At 52.4% G+C, this 18126-nt stretch overlaps 1 protein-coding gene across 2 annotated transcripts in view; it reads left to right on the top strand.

Annotated features, from left to right (window-relative positions):
- dock5 (dedicator of cytokinesis 5) overlaps positions 1 to 18126 on the top strand; it is a 293002-nt gene that overhangs the window by 136043 nt on the left and 138833 nt on the right. Inside the window, exon 2 of one of the 2 annotated variants that reach the window (XM_078239223.1) lies at positions 17098 to 17266. In XM_078239223.1, the coding sequence (XP_078095349.1) occupies positions 17224 to 17266 (43 nt within the window). In that variant the 5' untranslated portion in view covers positions 17098 to 17223. Of the gene's footprint in view, positions 1 to 16881; positions 17267 to 18126 lie in introns of those variants that run through there. The other variant, XR_013500554.1, reaches the window with a different exon arrangement.

Here is an 18126-nt window from a genome sequence, read left to right as displayed (position 1 = left end):
CCTGACACTAGGGTCAATTTAGCATGGCCAATCCACCTAACCGCACATCTTTGGACACTAAGGGCAATTTAGCATGGCCAATCCACTTAACCGCACATCTTTGGACACTAAGGGGCAATTTAGCATGGCCAATCCACCTAACCTGCACATCTTTGGACACTAAGGGACAATTTAGCATGGCCAATCCACCTAACCTGCACATCTTTGGACACTAAGGGGCAATTTAGCATGGCCAATCCACCTAACCTGCACATCTTTGGACACTAAGGGACAATTTAGCATGGCCAATCCACCTAACCTGCACATCTTTGGACACTGAGGGGCAATTTAGCATGGCCAATCCACCTAACCTGCACATCTTTGGACACTGAGGGGCAATTTAGCATGGCCAATCCACCTAACCTGCACATCTTTGGACACTGAGGGGCAATTTAGCATGGCCAATCCACCTAACCTGCACATCTTTGGACACTGAGGGGCAATTTAGCATGGCCAATCCACCTAACCTGCACATCTTTGGACACTAAGGGACAATTTAGCATGGCCAATCCACCTAACCTGCACATCTTTGGACACTGAGGGGCAATTTAGCATGGCCAATCCACCTAACCTACACATCTTTGGACACTAAGGGGCAATTTAGCACGGCCAATCCACCTAACCTGCACATCTTTGGACACTGAGGGGCAATTTAGCATGGTCAATCCACCTAACCTGCACATCTTTGGACACTGAGGGGCAATTTAGCATGGCCAATCCACCTAACCTGCACATCTTTGGACACTGAGGGGCAATTTAGCATGGCCAATCCACCTAACCTGCACATCGTTGGACACTAAGGGGCAATTTAGCATGGCCAATCCACCTAACCTACACATCTTTGGACACTGAGGGGCAATTTAGCATGGCCAATCCACCTAACCTGCACATCTTTGGACACTAAGGGGCAATTTAGCATGGCCAATCCACCTAACCTACACATCTTTGGACACTAAGGGGCAATTTAGCATGGCCAATCCACCTAACCTGCACATCTTTGGACACTAAGGGACAATTTAGCATGGCCAATCCACCTAACCTGCACATCTTTGGACACTGAGGGGCAATTTAGCATGGCCAATCCACCTAACCTACACATCTTTGGACACTAAGGGGCAATTTAGCACGGCCAATCCACCTAACCTGCACATCTTTGGACACTGAGGGGCAATTTAGCATGGTCAATCCACCTAACCTGCACATCTTTGGACACTGAGGGGCAATTTAGCATGGCCAATCCACCTAACCTGCACATCTTTGGACACTGAGGGGCAATTTAGCATGGCCAATCCACCTAACCTGCACATCTTTGGACACTAAGGGGCAATTTAGCATGGCCAATCCACCTAACCTACACATCTTTGGACACTGAGGGGCAATTTAGCATGGCCAATCCACCTAACCTGCACATCTTTGGACACTAAGGGGCAATTTAGCATGGCCAATCCACCTAACCTACACATCTTTGGACACTAAGGGGCAATTTAGCATGGCCAATCCACCTAACCTGCACATCTTTGGACACTAAGGGGCAATTTAGCATGGCCAATCCACCTAACCTACACATCTTTGGACACTAAGGGGCAATTTAGCACGGCCAATCCACCTAACCTGCACATCTTTGGACACTGAGGGGCAATTTAGCATGGTCAATCCACCTAACCTGCACATCTTTGGACACTAAGGGGCAATTTAGCACGGCCAATCCACCTAACCTACACATCTTTGGAGTGTGGGAGGAAACTGGAGCACCCGGAGGAAACCCACGTAGACACGGGGAGAGAAGGTGCAGACTCCACACAGACAGTGACCCAAGCCGGGAAGTGAAGCCGGGTCCCTGGCGCTGTGAGGCAGCAGTGCTAACCCACTGTGCCACCATGCCGACGCCCATGATGATTCTATGCCTCCCGTGGGTAATAATAGAAGCAGGACATCCCTCTGTCAAGCAGTGACTACAGAGAACAGAAAACAATACAGCACAGGAACAGCCCTTCGGCCCTCCGAAGGAGAGATACAAAAGGGTCTAGAGGGGCAATTCTTTCACACAGAGGGTGGTGAGTGTCTGGAACGAGCTACCAGAGGTAGTAGTAGAGGCGGGTACAATTTTTAAAAAGCATTTAGACAGTTACATGGGTAAGATGGGTATAGAGGGATATGGGCCAAATGCGGGCAATTGGGACAAGCTTAGTGGTTAATAAAAAGGGGCGGCATGGACAAGTTAGGCTGAAGGGCCTGTTTCCATGCTGTAAATCTCTACGTCTCTATAGGCCTGCGTCCGCATACTGTTTCTATCCCTCTGCTCACCTCCTGCTCATGTGTCCATCAAGATCTTCCTTGAACGTTGCGAACTGTTAACATCCTGGGGGTGACCATTGACCAGGTAACCCTGCTAATCCCCCTGACACTCGGGGCAATGTAGCATGGCCAATCCACCTAACCTACACATCCTTGGACACTAAGAACTGCACGCAATACTCCAAATGCGGCCTAACTAATGCAGGCCCCTCATTTGGGAATAATAATGGAACTTTAACCCAATTGGTATTTTAGCATCCTGAACATCGCAATCATTCACAAATGTCCAAAACAGTTTGAGTTCTAGATTCATCCTCAGGGATAAAGAGGAACATTCCAGAAAAAATTCTGCTTGTTAAAAGTCCCTGAAATGATTGATACAGGGATTCCGGTCATGGCTGTTCCCAGAAAAGGCAGCATTTCATGAGAAAAGGCAACTAAGCAGTTTTTTTTAAAAAACCCAAGCGGGGGTCCTCGCGTCCCTGGTGGACTGTTTACCAAAGGGTCACCTGGCGGCTTGTGGCTTCGAAAAGCAAAAACCCGAGCCTGGAAAACCGCGGTGAACAGCTGGTTTGCGATTTCCCTTTGACAGACCAACCACTTGGAGGGAGGACACAGAAAACACTGAAACTCCCGCCCCAGTGCCAAAGCAAAATGTGAACGGGAGGAGCTCCGAAGTCACTCTACCTTCTGAAATGGAGTGACTGCAGATTTGCACCACGTAAGAATGTTTCACACATCAGTGTCAAGAGAACAAACATGTACCCAGAAATCATTTCAAGGACTCTATTGCCCTTTACTCTTGAACCATTGACCTTTAACCTTTATGGATTATATTTGTGTATAAGTGTGTGTGTGTGTATGTGTGAGACTGTGTGTGTGTGTGTGTGTGAGTGTGTGTGAGTGTGTGTGTGAGTGTGTGAATGTGTGTGTGAGTGTGTGTGTGTGAGCGTGTGTGTGTGAGCGTGTGTGTGTGAGTGTGTGTGAGCGTGTGTGAGTGTGTGCGTGTGACTGTGTGTGTGTGCGTGAGTGAGTATGTGAGTGTGTGTGTGTGTGTGTGTGTGTGTGTGTGAGTGTGTGTGTGTGTGAGTGAGTGTGTGTGTGAGTGTGTTAGTGTGCGTGTGTGTGTTAGTGTGTGAGTGTGTGTGTGAGTGCGTGTGTGAGTGTGTATGTGCGTGTTTGTGTGTGTGTGTGTGTGTGTGTGTGGGGAAGAGTCATCCGCGGAAAAAACCGGATTACGGCCTCCATGATTTTTGCAGATAAGGTAATTCCAAAACCGAACTGACTAAATATACAATTTGCTTTCAACATTGATTGTTGGTTAAACTGAATTAAACCCAAACCGTATGTCTGTTTGCAGGAACATTGATCAGCAGCAAAGGGGAATCTATTTCTGTGCTATTTAGATCCACGCAGACTGGCAGATTTACAACTTTGTTTCCAGCTGTAGTATTTAAAGTTTAAGTTTATTTATTAGTCACAAGTAGGCTTCCATTAACACTGCAATGAAGTTACTGTGGAAATCACCTAGTTGCCACACTCCAGCGCCTGTTCGGGTACACTGAGGGAGAATATGGCTCCGTCAATCCACCTAACCAGCACGTCTTTCGGACTGTGTGAGGAAACCGGAGCACCCGGAGGAAACCCACACAGACACAGGGAGAACGTGCAAACTCCACACAGACAGTGACCCGAGCCGGGAATCGAACCGGGGTCCCTGGCGCTGTGAGGCAGCAGCGCTAACCCACTGTGCCACCGTGCCGCCCCCTCCATCCCCTCTCCCCTCTCACCTATGCCCTCCAGTTTTAGACTCCCCTACCTTCGGGAAAAGACATTGACTATCGAGCTGATCTGTGCCCCTCATTATTTTATAGACCTCTATAAGATCACCCCCCAGCCTCCTATGCTCCATGAGGCGGTGGAAATGTCTAATGTCCTGAAACTCTCACAGTCTCCGTGTGACGACCACCGCACCCCAAGTGTACGCCACATCAAAAGGCAGGAGGGGCAGGAATAGCGATTCCCCCCGTGGTCGAAATGACACTTGGGACACAAGACTGTTTAAATGCGTTGGGGCTGAGGGCGGCAGTAGAGTTCTGTGCAGCCTGATGGAATGTTCCGCCACAGCTCTGAGGGAGCGCCGCACTGTTGGAGGGTGCGGTGGACTACAGTTGCGTCTTTGTCCTGCCTGGACCACCGTTGTTGTGTTTGTCATGCCTGGGACACACCCCCTGCCGGCTCGGCTCCTCCCCTTGTCACCTCGTATAAAGGTGGCTGTTTCCTCCCCCTTGTTCAGTTCGGGTCAGTTACCTGTTGAGATGTGCTCCTAGTTCTGTAATGAATAAAAGCCTACAGTTGTATTGGCGCACAAGTAGTCTTTTGCCTGATTGATAGCGCATCAATTTTATTCATAACCTTTGACCGACATGGAGCAGCTTTTGAAGCCTGACAGATTAACCTTGGACCCTCAAGAGGTCGGAGCTTCTGAGAACGCAACGGTCTGGAAGGTCGTTCTATTAGCGCTACGGTCTAGGGGCCTTCCAGTCAGCCGTTGGCAAGACGTCCCCCCGGACGCACTACATTCAATTAGGTCACTCTTGTGCACAGCGACCAATACAACCCCTCACGAGCGGATGTTCACTGGACTGTTTTGAAGCTTTCATCAGCGTCTCTGCGGTCGTTGACTCCGACGGCGATAAGCTCCGCGTGCTCCGCGCCCGGGTAAGCGATGCAGTCTACGGTATATTCCGGGATGCTACGACATAGATGGACGCTATCGAACTCTTAAAAGGGTAGTTTCGAAAGAGCCCTAACCTGGTCTACACCAGACATCTCTTGGCTATTCACAGGCAGCAGCCAGGAGAATCGTGCGCCCAATTTCTGCGCGCCCTGCGGGTTCTAGCTCGAGCTTGCGACTGTAAGGCTGCTTCAGCCGCTCAGAACACGGAGGACCTGATCGGGGACGCCTACGCCACGGGTGTTGAGTCTACTTACATTCGGCAGCGCCTGCTTGAACAGGGTGGCCTGGATCGCCAGAAAATGGCCACGATGGCTGAATCGCTAGAAGCGGCCTCCCGCAATCTCGGGGCCTACCCTGCACCCCGTTCCATCGACGGTTCCACCGCGGTGGCTGTTCCAGCGGGGCCCAAATGCTACTTCTGCGGCCGAGCCAAGCACCCTCGGCATCGTTGCCCGGCGAAGGATGCGATCTGCTCCAGATGCGGTAAGCTAGGCCACTTCGTCAAAGTCTGCCGGGTGAAGTCGATCGCGAAGTCTCGTGGCGCCGCGTGTGTCCTGCGGGCGCCGCCATCTTTGATGCAGTCAGTGGCTGCATGGGAATCGCCATCTTTGATGCAGTCAGTGGCTGCGCGGAAATCGCCATCTTGGGTGCCGTCATCAAGGCGCGCCCGAGCGGGAAACTTTATCCGTGACGTCATCAGACGCGGACGAAGATGAATACTCACCGGGTTCGACGGTTGCATCGATTCGTCTGGACCAATCTCAGCCTCACCAACTCTCCAAGTCAATGATGGAGATTAAGGTAAACGACCAAATAGAAAACTGCCTGTTTGACTGCGGGAGCACAGAAAGTTTTATACACCCTCGCACAGTGCGTCAATATGCCCTTCCCGTGTGACCCTGGAGCCAGACCATCTCCATGGCCTCGAATTCCCACTCAGTGGAGGTCCTCGGGTGCTGCTTGGTGACGCTGACGGTACAGGGCACAGTCTACGAGCATTTTCGGCTCCTCGTGCTGCCGCGACTCTGCGCAGCTGTACTGCTGGGGTTAGATTTCCTCAGCCATCATAGGAGCGTCACCCTGCAGTACGATGGCCCTTATCCCCCGCTCTCCGTCTGCAAGGCGCCGTCACTGCAGCGCCCCCCTGCAGTCTCTCGACCCTCAAGATCACCCCCCCCCCCCCCTCTTTATTCGATAATCTCACCCCGGATTTTAGGCCTATAGCCACCAAAAGTAGGCGCTATAGTGCGGAAGACCGGGCCTTCATTCGGTCCGAAGTACAACGGTTGCTCCAGGAAGGGATTATCCAGGCCAGCACCAGCCCCTGGAGGGCGCAAGTGGTCGTAGTTAAATCGGGGGAGAAACCCCGCATGGTGATTGACTACAGCCAGACCATAAACAAGTATACACAACTAGATGCGTACCCTTTTCCCCGCATCGCGGACATAGTCAACCGCATCGCGCACTATAGGGTTTTCTCGACGATTGATTTTAAATCGGCTTACCACCAGCTCCCTATCCGCTCGGAGGATCGCCCATATACTGCCTTTGAGGCAGATGGCCGCCTCTACCAGTTCCTCCGAGTCCCCTTTGGTGTCACCAATGGGGTCTCAGTCTTCCAGCGGGCCATGGATCAAATGGTGGACCAGCACGGGCTACGGGCCACTTTCCCATATCTGGATAACGTCACCATCTGCGGCCATGACCTGCAGGATCATGATGCCAACCTACAAAAATTCCTCCGTACGGCCACTCTCCTGAACCTCACATTTAATGAGGCGAAGTGTGTTTTCCGGACACGCCGCCTCGCCATCCTTGGGTACGTGGTGGAAAATAGTGTCCTTGGTCCCGACCCAGCCTGTATGCATCCCCTTATGCAGCTTCCCCTCCCTACTACCCTCAAAGCACTGAGGAGATGCCTGGGCTTCTTCTCCTACTATGCCCAGTGGGTTCCCCATTACGCGGATAAAGCCCGTCCGCTCCTAAAATCGACCTCTTTTCCCCTGGCGGAGGAGGCCCGTCTGGCCTTCGACGACATCAAAGCGGACATCGCGAAGGCCGCGATGCACGCTGTGGACGAATCCATCCCATTCCAAGTGGAAAGTGATGCGTCTGACTTTGCCCTAGCCGCCACCCTTAACCAGAGGGGCCGTCCGGTGGCCTTTTTTTCCCGGACCCTACAAGGCCCTGAGATTCGACACTCCTCGGTTGAGAAGGAGGCCCAGGCCATCGTGGAAGCCGTCCAGCACTGGCGCCATTACCTTGCGGGCCAACGGTTCACTTTACTTACGGACCAGCGGTCAGTTGCCTTCCTGTTCAACACCAGGCAGAGGGGCAAGATCAAAAATGACAAGATCTTGCGGTGGAGGATTGAGCTCTCCACCTACCGATATGACATCATGTACCGGCCCGGGAAGCTCAATGAGCCCCCAGACGCCCTGTCCCGTGGAACATGTGCCAGCGCCCAACTAGACCAGCTACAGTCCCTCCATAACGATCTCTGTCACCCGGGTGTCACCAGATTTTTCCATTTTGTCAAGTCCCGTAACCTGCCCTTCTCCCTCGAGGAAGTCCGGTCGGTTACCAGGCAATGCAGGGTCTGCGCAGAGTGCAAACCGCAGTTCTACCGGCCAGGTAGGGCGCACCTTGTAAAGGCCACTCGCGCGTTTGAGCACCTAAGCATTGATTTTAAAGGCCCCCTCCCCTCCTCTAACCGCAATGTTTATTTTCTGAATGTCATCGATGAATATTCGCGTTTCCCTTTTGCCTTCCCCTGCCCGGACATGACCACGGCTACGGTGATTCGGACCCTGAACACGCTCTTCACCCTGTTCGGTTTCCCATCCTATATTCATAGCGACCGTGGGTCCTCATTCATGAGTGATGGGCTGCGGTAGTACCTGCTCGCCAAAGGCGTTGCCTCCAGCCGCACCACTAGCTATAACCCCAGGGGAAATGGTCAGGTAGAGCGGGAGAACGCAACCGTCTGGAAGGCCGTTCTATTAGCGTTACGGTCTAGGGGCCTTCCAGTCAGCCGTTGGCAAGACGTCCTCCCAGACGCACTACATTCAATTAGGTCACTCTTGTGTACAACGACCAATACGACCCCTCACAAGCGGATGTTCACTTTCCCCAGAAGGTCCTCCTCAGGTACCTCGCTCCCAGCTTGGCTGATGTCCCCGGGGCCTGTTCTGCTTCGGAAGCATGTCCGGACCCATAAGGCAAATCCCTTGGTCGAGAGGGTCCAATTGCTCCACGCTAATCCTCAATACGCTTATGTAGCCTACCCTGATGGGCGGGAGGACACGGTTTCTGTCCGTGACTTGGCACCCGCGGGTGCCCCTGAGGCCACCACGTCCCTCCGCCCCTCTGTCCCTTGTGTTGTGCGCCCAGAGCCCACTACGTCCCCCCACCCCCCAGCCCCAGTTCCCTCTGTTCTCCATACACCACCAGGGCCACAGCTCACTTCTCTCACCCCTCTGTACAGCTCGCTTGAGTCGCCGGAGCCGTCGCCACGCAGTACCCGACTACTGGACGGGACGACGGATCGGTCCGCTTCACACCACCTGGCGCCTTCTCTCGACGCTCACTGCATGGAGCCTGGGCCGACATCGCTCCTTGCTCGGACGACTCTGCGACCTGCACTACGACGATCGCGACGGCGGATCAAGCCACCGGTTCGTCTGGACTTGTAATATTGTTTCCGCTTCACCCCCATGTTGTTTTTTTTAAAGGAGGGGTGAATGTGGTGGACCTCAGTTGCATCTTTGTCCTGCCTGGACCACCGTTGTGTGTTTGTCATACCTGGACACACCCCCTGCCGGTTCTTCCCCTTGTCACCGAGTATAAAGGTGGCTGTCTCCTCCCCCTTGTTCAGTCCGGGTCGGTTACCTGTTGGGATGTGCTCCTGATTCTGTAATGAATAAAAGCCTGCAGTTGTATTGGCACACCGGTAGTCTTTTGCCTGATTGATAGCGCATCACTGGATTTGTCTCTCATTTCTTGTCTCTCATTCTCTCTCTCTGCCCATCTTTCAGTCTCTCTCTCTTCCTGTTTCTCTCTGTCTCGCTTTCCCTCTCTCTTTGTCTCTGTAACTCTCTCTCTCTCTAACTCTCTCTCTCTCTGCCTTTCTGTAACTCTCTCGCTCTCTGTGTCTCTCTGTAGCTCTCTCCTCTCTCTATTTCTCCCTACCTCTCTTTTTCCGTAACTCTGACTCTCTCGCTGTAACCCTCTCTCTGTCACCCTCTCTGTAACTTTCTCTGTAACTCTCTTTCCGTAACTCTCTCTCTGTAACTCTCTCTCTGTCACCCTCTCTGTAACTCTCTCTCTCTCTGTAACTCTCTCTCTGTAACTCTCTCTCTGTAACCCTCTCTCTGTCACCCTCTCTGTAACTTTCTCTGTAACTCTCTTTCCGTAACTCTCTCTCTGTAACTCTCTCTCTGTCACCCTCTCTGTAACTCTCTCTCTCTCTGTAACTCTCTCTCTGTAACCCTCTCTCTGTCACCCTCTCTGGAACTTTCTCTGTAACTCTCTTTCCGTAACTCTCTCTCTGTAACTCTCTCTGTAACTCTCTCTCTGTCACCCTCTCTGTAACTCTCTCTGTAACTCTCTCTCTCTGTAACTCTCTGTCACCCTCTCTGCAACTCTCTCTGTAACTCTCTCTCTCTGTCACTCTCTCTCTCTCTCTGTAACTCTCTCTCTCTCTGCAACTCTCTCTGTAACTCTCTCTCTGTCACTCTCTCTCTCTGCAACTCTCTCTGTAACTCTCTCTCTCTGTCACTCTCTCTCTCTCTGTAACTCTCTCTCTCTCTGTAACTCTCTCTCTGTAACTCTCCCTCTCTCTGTAACTCTCTCCCTCTCTGTAACTCTCTCCCTCTCTGTAACTCTCTCTCTCTGTAACTCTCTCTCTGTAACTCTCTCTCTATAACTCTCTCTCTCTGTCACTCTCTCTCTCTCTATAACTCTCTCTCTGTAACTCTCTCTCTGTAACTCTCTCTCTCTATAACTCTCACTCTGTAACTCTCTCTCTGTAACTCTCTCTGTAACTCGCTCTCTATAACTCTCTCTGTCACTCTCTCTCTCTCTCTGTAACTCTCTCTCTGTAACTCTCTCTCTGTAACTGTCTCTTTGTCACTCTCTCTCTCTATAACTCTCTCTCTCTCTCTGTTTCTCTCTCTCTATAACTCACACTCTGTAACTCTCTCTCTCTCTCTGTAACTCTCTGTCACCCTCTCTGCAACTCTCTCTGCAACTCTCTCTCTCTGTAACTCTCTCTCTCTCTGTAACTCTCTCTCTGTAACTCTCTCTCTATAACTCTCTGTGGTGAACCATCGTTGGTTACCACTGGGGGTTGTTCTTAGGTTACTGTTGGGTTAGGGTGTTGTTACTGTGGGGGTTGTATAATGTTGTTGGGTTAGGGTGTTTACCTGTTGTAAATGTTATTATGGCACATCCCGGTGGGGCCCCGCCTCCGGAGGAGAGGTATAAGACCCTCTGCTCCGGCAGGACCCCTTCAGTCTGAACTGGTGTATTCGTGTTAGTAGTTCCATTGTTAGACAATAAAAGCCTTCGATACTGAAGCCTTGTTCCACGTGCTTGATTGTCACGCATCAATTTTATTGTCTAACAGAAAACTCTCAGCTGTACAAAAAAAAGAGTATGGAACAGATCTTGAAACCAGATCGTCTGGCGTTGGACCCACGTGCGGTCGGTGCCGCTAACACCTTCGACCACTGGTGGAAGTGTTTCGAAGACTACCTGGCTGCCTCTGTGGCTATTACTACAGACAGCGACAAACTCCAAGTCCTCCACGCAAGGGTAAGCGACACGATTTATCTCGCGATTCGTGTGGCCACCACTTACCCGAGGGCCGTCGAGCTCTTGAAGAAACGATACACGAAACCACCCAACGAGATACACGCTCGTTACCTCCTCGCTACACGACGTCGGCAGTCGGGCGAAACCATGGAGGACTACGCCAATGAGCTCCTGCAGCTTGCCAGGGGTTGCGATTGTAAAGACGCATCAGCCGAACAATACATGTACGACCTCGCCCGAGACGCGTTCGTAGCAGGGGTAGGGTCCTCGTACATCCGGCTTAAATTACTGGAAAAGGGGAACCTCGACTTGACCCAAGCGATGGAGATGGCTGAGATGCTGGAAGCGGCGTCGAAAAGCTTGGCGCTGTACCCCGAGGACCACGTGGAGTCAACGTGGCAAGAGCAAGCTCAAATCCCTCCTCGCCCCGCAAACCTGCGCTCCCAGATCGATCCGACGACAGCGGCAGCTCCAGGTGGCCAGCGATGCTATTTTTGCGGTGGGGCCAAGCATCCACGGCAACAGTGTCCGGCAAGAACGGCAACCTGCAGCCAGTGCGGTAAAAAAGGCCACTACGGAAGTCTGCAGGTCGAAGTCCAAAAACGGCAGTGCAGCTTGTAACCCTCCAGAACGGAGACAATCTCCTTCGGCGTCGCTGTACCCACGAGGTCCGACCACGTGCGAATCCAGGACGGCGCCATCGTGGCTGACGGAGGAGGAGGAAGACCACCAGGAGTCGCTGCGTTTGGCGCCCTCGCCCACGTGCGATTCATGGGGGCGGCCATCATGGTCCACGACGACTAGGAGCGACCAGCAGGGGTCCTCAGCATCAACATCGGCGGCATGCAGTGATGCCCAGGGGCCAACGGTGGCGTCGATCTCCCTGGACCAGACTAAGCACCACAGGCTTGAGAATTCAATGATGGATATAAAGGTAAATGGTCGAACTGTGAATTGTCTGTTTGACAGTGGGAGCACCGAGAGTTTCATACACCCTGAAACTGCTAAAAGGTGTGGACTCCGGGTTCTCCCTGCCAAGCAGACAATTTCCATGGCATCACGGTCCCGGTCTGTACCGATCCAAGGCCGATGTATGGTAACTCTAGAGGTACAGGGCACAATTTACGAGCAATACAGGCTCCTTGTGTTACCTCACCTTTGTGCGCCAATTCTCCTCGGACTAAATTTTATGGTCCACATGAAGAGTGTGATCCTACAGTACGGTGGGCCACTCCCTTCACTGGCAGTAGGGAATCAGCCGCAGCCTCCAAATTGCCCAAAACGCCCCGCATGCAATCTTTCCACTCTGAAAATCACTACACCATCCCTATTTAAGAATCTGGTACCAGGCTGCAAGCCCATCGCTGCTAAAAGTAGGCATTACAGCGCTGAGGACCGGATCTTTATTAGATCTGAGGTTCAGCGGCTCCTCAAGGAAGGGATCATACAGGCCAGTGCTAGTCCGTGGAGAGCGCAGGTCGTGGTAGTCAAAAGCGGGAACAAACCTCGGATGGTCATCGACTACAGTCAGACCATTAACCGTTATACGCAGCTGGATGCGTATCCTCTCCCGCGCATTTCTGATATGGTCAATCAGATTGCGCAGTACCGAGTGTTCTCTACCATAGACCTTAAGTCCGCCTACCATCAACTCCCCATCCGCCCAGAGGACCGACAATATACGGCTTTTGAGGCGGATGGTCGTCTATACCATTTCCTCAGGGTTCCATTTGGTGTCACCAATGGGGTCTCGGTCTTCCAGCGTGCTATGGACCGAATGGTGGACCAGAACGGGTTGCGGGCTACCTTCCCGTACCTGGATAACGTCACCATCTGCGGCCATGACCAGCAGGACCATGACACGAATCTCCAACACTTTCTGCGCACCGCATCTCGCCTGAATCTGACCTATAACAGGGAGAAGTGCGTATTCCGTACGCGCAGGTTAGCCATCCTCGGATACGTGGTGGAAAACGGGGTCATTGGCCCTGATCCAGACCGTATGCGCCCCCTTACTGAACTTCCCTTGCCCGCTAGCATGAAAGCACTGAGGAGATGCCTCGGGTTCTTTTCGTACTATGCGCAGTGGGTCCCCAACTACGCGGACAAAGCTCGTCCGCTCATCAAGTCCACGACCTTCCCACTTACGCCGGAGGCCCAATTGGCCTTCAAGGCTTTGAAAAGCGACATTTCGAAAGCCACGATGCACGCGGTGGATGAATCCATCCCTTTCCAGGTGGAGAGCGATGCATCTGATTTCGCCCTAGCCGCCACACTAAACCAGGCAGGCAGGCCCGTCGCGTTCTTTTCCCGCACCCTTCAAGGCCCCGAAATTCGGCACTCAGCGGTGGAGGAGGCTCAGGCCATTGTGGAGGCAGTCAGACACTGGCGCCATTACCTGGCGGGGAAGCGGTTCACTCTGATCACGGATCAACGATCCGTGGCGTTTATGTTCAGCAACACGCAGAGGGGCAAGATCAAGAACGATAAGATCTTGCGGTGGAGAATTGAGCTCTCCACCTATAATTACGATATTATGTATTGTCCAGGGAAGCTCAATGAGCCCTCGGATGCCCTCTCGCGCGGAACATGCGCCATCATGCAGGAGGACCACTTGAAGGCCCTCCACAATGACTTGTGTCATCCTGGAGTCACCCGACTCTACCATTTCGTCAAAGCCCGCAACCTGCCTTACTCGGTGGAGGATGTCAGGTCAGTGACGAGAAGCTGTCGGATTTGCGCAGAATGCAAATCACACTTTTATCGACCAGACCGGGCACAATTGGTCAAGGCCACTCGCCCTTTTTAGAGGCTGAGTGTGGATTTTAAGGGCCCCCTTCCCTCAACGGACCGGAACGTCTATTTCCTCAACATAATAGATGAGTACTCCCGGTTCCCGTTTGTTGTCCCCTGTGCGGACACGTCGACTGCCACCGTCATCAAGGCATTCAGTGAGCTTTTTACCCTGTTCGGGTACCCCTGTTACATTCATAGCGAGAGGGGCTCGTCGTTCATGAGCAACGACTTGAGGCAATTCCTGCTCTCATTCGGGATTGCCTCTAGTAGAACCACGAGCTACAACCCTAGGGGTAACGGACAGGTGGAAAGGGAGAATGCTACAGTCTGGAAGGCTGTCTTACTGGCACTGAAATCCAGGGGCCTTCCAGTCTCCCGTTGGCAGGAGGTCCTTCCAAATGCGCTCCATTCTATCCGCTCCCTCCTGTGTACGGCAACCAATGCTACTCCCCACGAGAGGATGTTCTCATTCCCTCGGAAGTCGTCCTCGGGGATCTCATTAACAGCCTGGTTGACGTACCTAGGACCCGTCCTTCTGCGGCGACATGTGAGGGCTCGCAGGTCCGACCCCTTGGTCGAACCGGTCCAACTCCTCCACGCCAACCCTCAGTATGCCTATGTGGCATATCCTGACGGGCGAGAGGACACTGTCTCCATTAGAGACCTGGCGCCCGCAGGGGACGTAGCAACTCCTGTCGCTCCCATACCCCCTGTCACGAATCCCCTACTACTCATTTCTTCCCCAGACGTGGCGCAGTCAGCACCGGGACCAGTGCATAACAGTTCTACTCCCATGTATAGCTTGCCTGAGACTCGGAGATCGGCGCCACCACCGAAGGTTCCAGGATCCCCTGCACCATCGCCTCACCAGGGCCAACCGGCCCGGGAGTCCTTGAGGGGACAGCCGGACGTTGTTTTGGAGAGAACGCCACCGCAAGCACCTGCTCCGGTTTCGCAACCGGTGTTGAGGAGATCACAGCGACGGTGCGGTCCTCCAGACCATCTGGACTTGTTAAATTTGTACATATGACCTGTTTTTTTTTGCACCCCGCCGGCCTTGTTTTTAAAGGAGGGGTGAATGTGGTGAACCATCGTTGGTTACCACTGGGGGTTGTTCTTATGTTACTGTTGGGTTAGGGTGTTGTCACTGTGGGGGTTGTACAATGTTGTTGGGTTAGGGTGTTTACCTGTTGTTAATGTTATTATGGCACATCCCGGTGGGGCCCCGCCTCCGGAGGAGAGGTATAAGACCCTCTGCTCCGGCAGGACCCCTTCAGTCTGAACTGGTGTATTCGTGTTAGTTAGTTCCATTGTTAGACAATAAAAGCCTTCGATACTGAAGCCTTGTTCCACGTGCTTGATTGTCGCGCATCACTCTCTCTCTATAACTCTCTCTCTATAACTCTCTCTCTGTAACTCTCACTCTGTGTCACTCTCTCTCTCTATAACTCTCTCCCTCTCTGTAACTCTCTCTCTGTAACTCTCTCTCTCTATAACTCTCACTCTGTAACTCTTTCTCTGTAACTCTCTCTGTAACTGTCTCTCTGTCACTCTCTCTCTGTCTGTAACTCTCTCTCTATAACTCTCTCTCTGTAACTCTCTCTCCATCACCCTCTCTGTAACTCTGTCTGTAACTCTCTCTGTAACTCTCTCTCTGTCACTCTCTCTCGCTCTATAACTCTCTGTCACTCTCTCTCTCTGTAACTCTCTCTGTAACTCTCTCTGTAACTCTCTCTGTCACTCTCTCTCTGTCACTCTCTCTCTCTGTAACTCTGTAACTCTCTGTATCTGTCTCTCTGTCTTTGTCTCTCTCTGTCTCTCTCTCTCTCTAACTCTCTGTCTCCCTGTAACTCTGTGTCCCTCTCTCTGTAACTCTCTCTCTCCCCGTAACTCTCTTTCTGTGTAACTCTCTGTCTCTCTCTGTCTCTCTCCCTGTAACTCTCTGTGTGTGTCTCTCTCTGTAACTCTCTCTGTCTCTCTGTAACTCTCTCTCTCTCTCTCTCTGTGTGTAACTCTCTGTCTCTCTGTGTCTCTCTCTCTCTCTCTCTGGCTAACTCTCTGTTTCTCTCTGTCTCTCTGTAACACTCTGTCTCTCTCTCTCTGTGTGTAACTCTCTGTCTCTCTGTGTCTCTCTCTCTCTCACTCTGGGTAACTCTCTGTTTCTCTCTGTGTCTCTGTAACTCTCTCTCTCTCTAACTCTCTGTCTTTCTGTAACTCTCTCTCTCTCTGGGTAACTCTCTGTCTCTCTGTAACTCTCTCTCTCTCTCTCTGGGTAACTCTCTGTCTCTCTGTAACTCTCTCTCTCTCTCTCTGGGTAACTCTCTGTCTCTCTCTCTCTGTAACTCTGTGTCTCTCTCTCTGGGTAACTCTGTTTCTCTCTGTCTCTCTGTAACTCTCTCTCTCTCTGGGTAACTCTCTGTCTCTGTCTCTCTGTAACTCTCTCTCTGGGTAACTCTCTGTCTCTGTCTCTCTGTAACTCTCTCTCTCTCTGGGTAACTCTCTCTGTCTCTCTCCCTGTAACTCTCTGTGTCCCTCTCTCTGTAACTCTCCCTCTCTCTCTGGGTAACTCTCTGTCTCTCTGTAACTCTCTCTCTCTCTCTGTGTGTCTCTGTAACTCTCTCTCTCTCTGGGTAACTCTGTCTCTGTCTCTCTGTAACTCTCTCTCTCCCTGTGTGTGTCTCTGTAACTCTCTCTCTCTCTGGGTAACTCTCTGTCTCTGTCTCTCTGTAACTCTCTCTCTGGGTAACTCTCTGTCTCTGTCTCTCTGTAACTCTCTCTCTCTCTCTGGGTAACTCTCTCTGTCTCTCTCCCTGTAACTCTCTGTGTCCCTCTCTCTGTAACTCTCCCTCTCTCTCTGGGTAACTCTCTGTCTCTCTGTAACTCTCTCTCTCTCTCTCTGTGTCTCTGTAACTCTCTCTCTCTCTCTCTGGGTAACTCTGTCTCTGTCTCTCTGTAACTCTCTCTCTCTCTGTGTGTCTCTGTAACTCTCTCTCTCTCTCTGGGTAACTCTCTGTCTCTGTCTCTCTGTAACTCTCTCTCTCTCTGTGTGTGTGTCTCTGTAACTCTCTCTCTCTCTCTGTGTGTCTCTGTAACTCTCTCTCTCTCTGGGTAACTCTCTGTCTCTGTCTCTCTGTAACTCTCTCTCTCTCTGTGTGTGTCTCTGTAACTCTCTCTCTCTCTCTGGGTAACTCTCTGTCTCTCTGTAACTCTCTCTCTCTCTCTCTCTCTCTCTTGGCAGGCTAGGGGGAGAGCAGGGACTCAGTTCCCAGTGCAGTTACTGTATAGCCCAGGGCATTGTTTCAATGAGCAGTAAGCATGACATCAGTTGAGCTGGGGGGAGGTAGAGAGAGAGAATCAGCTGGGAGGTGGCTCAGGCTGAAAGTACAAGGGCAGTGAGTGTGTGTAAGCAGGGAGCTCGCTGCGGCAATGTCTCCCACTGCAATCCCAGCGCTGGACATATCCAATCCACACAGCCAGAGAGGAGCCGGGAGATCATTGTGAAAGTTCCTCACAGCCCAGGGAGGGCTGATTCCACCATGTCTCGCTGGTTACCGAGCAGGCGGGAGAAGTCCGGCGTCGGTGAGTAAGCTGTAATCCTGATGCTGTGTTTAAACTCGCAGCAGTCTCTGTGCAACTGGGAATGCTCTCTCCACACTCCCCAATCCACTCTGTCACTCTCTCCACACTCCCCAATCCACTCTGTCACTCTCTCCACACTCCCCAATCCACTCTGTCACTCTCTCCACACTCCCCAATCCACTCTGTCACTCTCTCCACACTCCCCAATCCACTCTGTCACTCTCTCCACACTCCCCAATCCACTCTGTCACTCTCTCCACACTCCCAACGCCACCCCCCACCCCCCCCCCCCCCCGGCGCGCCCCCCACCCCCCAGCCTGCTCTGTCACTCTCTCCACACTCCCCCAACCCACTCACTCACTCCACACTCCCCCAAACCCACTCTCTCACTCTCTCCACACTCCCCCAAACCCACTCTCTCACTCTCTCCACACTCCCCCAAACCCACTCTCTCCACACTCCCCCAACCCACTCACTCACTCCACACTCCCCCAAACCCACTCTCTCACTCTCTCCACACTCCCCCAAACCCACTCTCTCACTCTCTCCACACTCCCCCAAACCCACTCTCTCACTCTCTCCACACTCCCCCAAACCCACTCTCTCACTCTCTCCACACTCCCCCAAACCCACTCTCTCACTCTCTCCACACTCCCCCAAACCCACTCTCTCACTCTCTCCACACTCCCCCAAACCCACTCTCTCACTCTCTCCCACACTCCCCCAAACCCACTCTCTCACTCTCTCCACACTCCCCCAAACCCACTCTCTCACTCTCTCCACACTCCCCCAAACCCACTCTCTCCACACTCCCCCAACCCACTCACTCACTCCACACTCCCCCAAACCCACTCTCTCAC

The sequence above is a fragment of the Mustelus asterias genome, chromosome 22 (assembly GCF_964213995.1).
Source record: "Mustelus asterias chromosome 22, sMusAst1.hap1.1, whole genome shotgun sequence".
NCBI classification, from domain to species: domain Eukaryota; kingdom Metazoa; phylum Chordata; class Chondrichthyes; order Carcharhiniformes; family Triakidae; genus Mustelus; species Mustelus asterias.
Note: the sequence above shows the minus strand (reverse complement) of the source record. Positions and strands in the feature narration are given on the sequence as shown.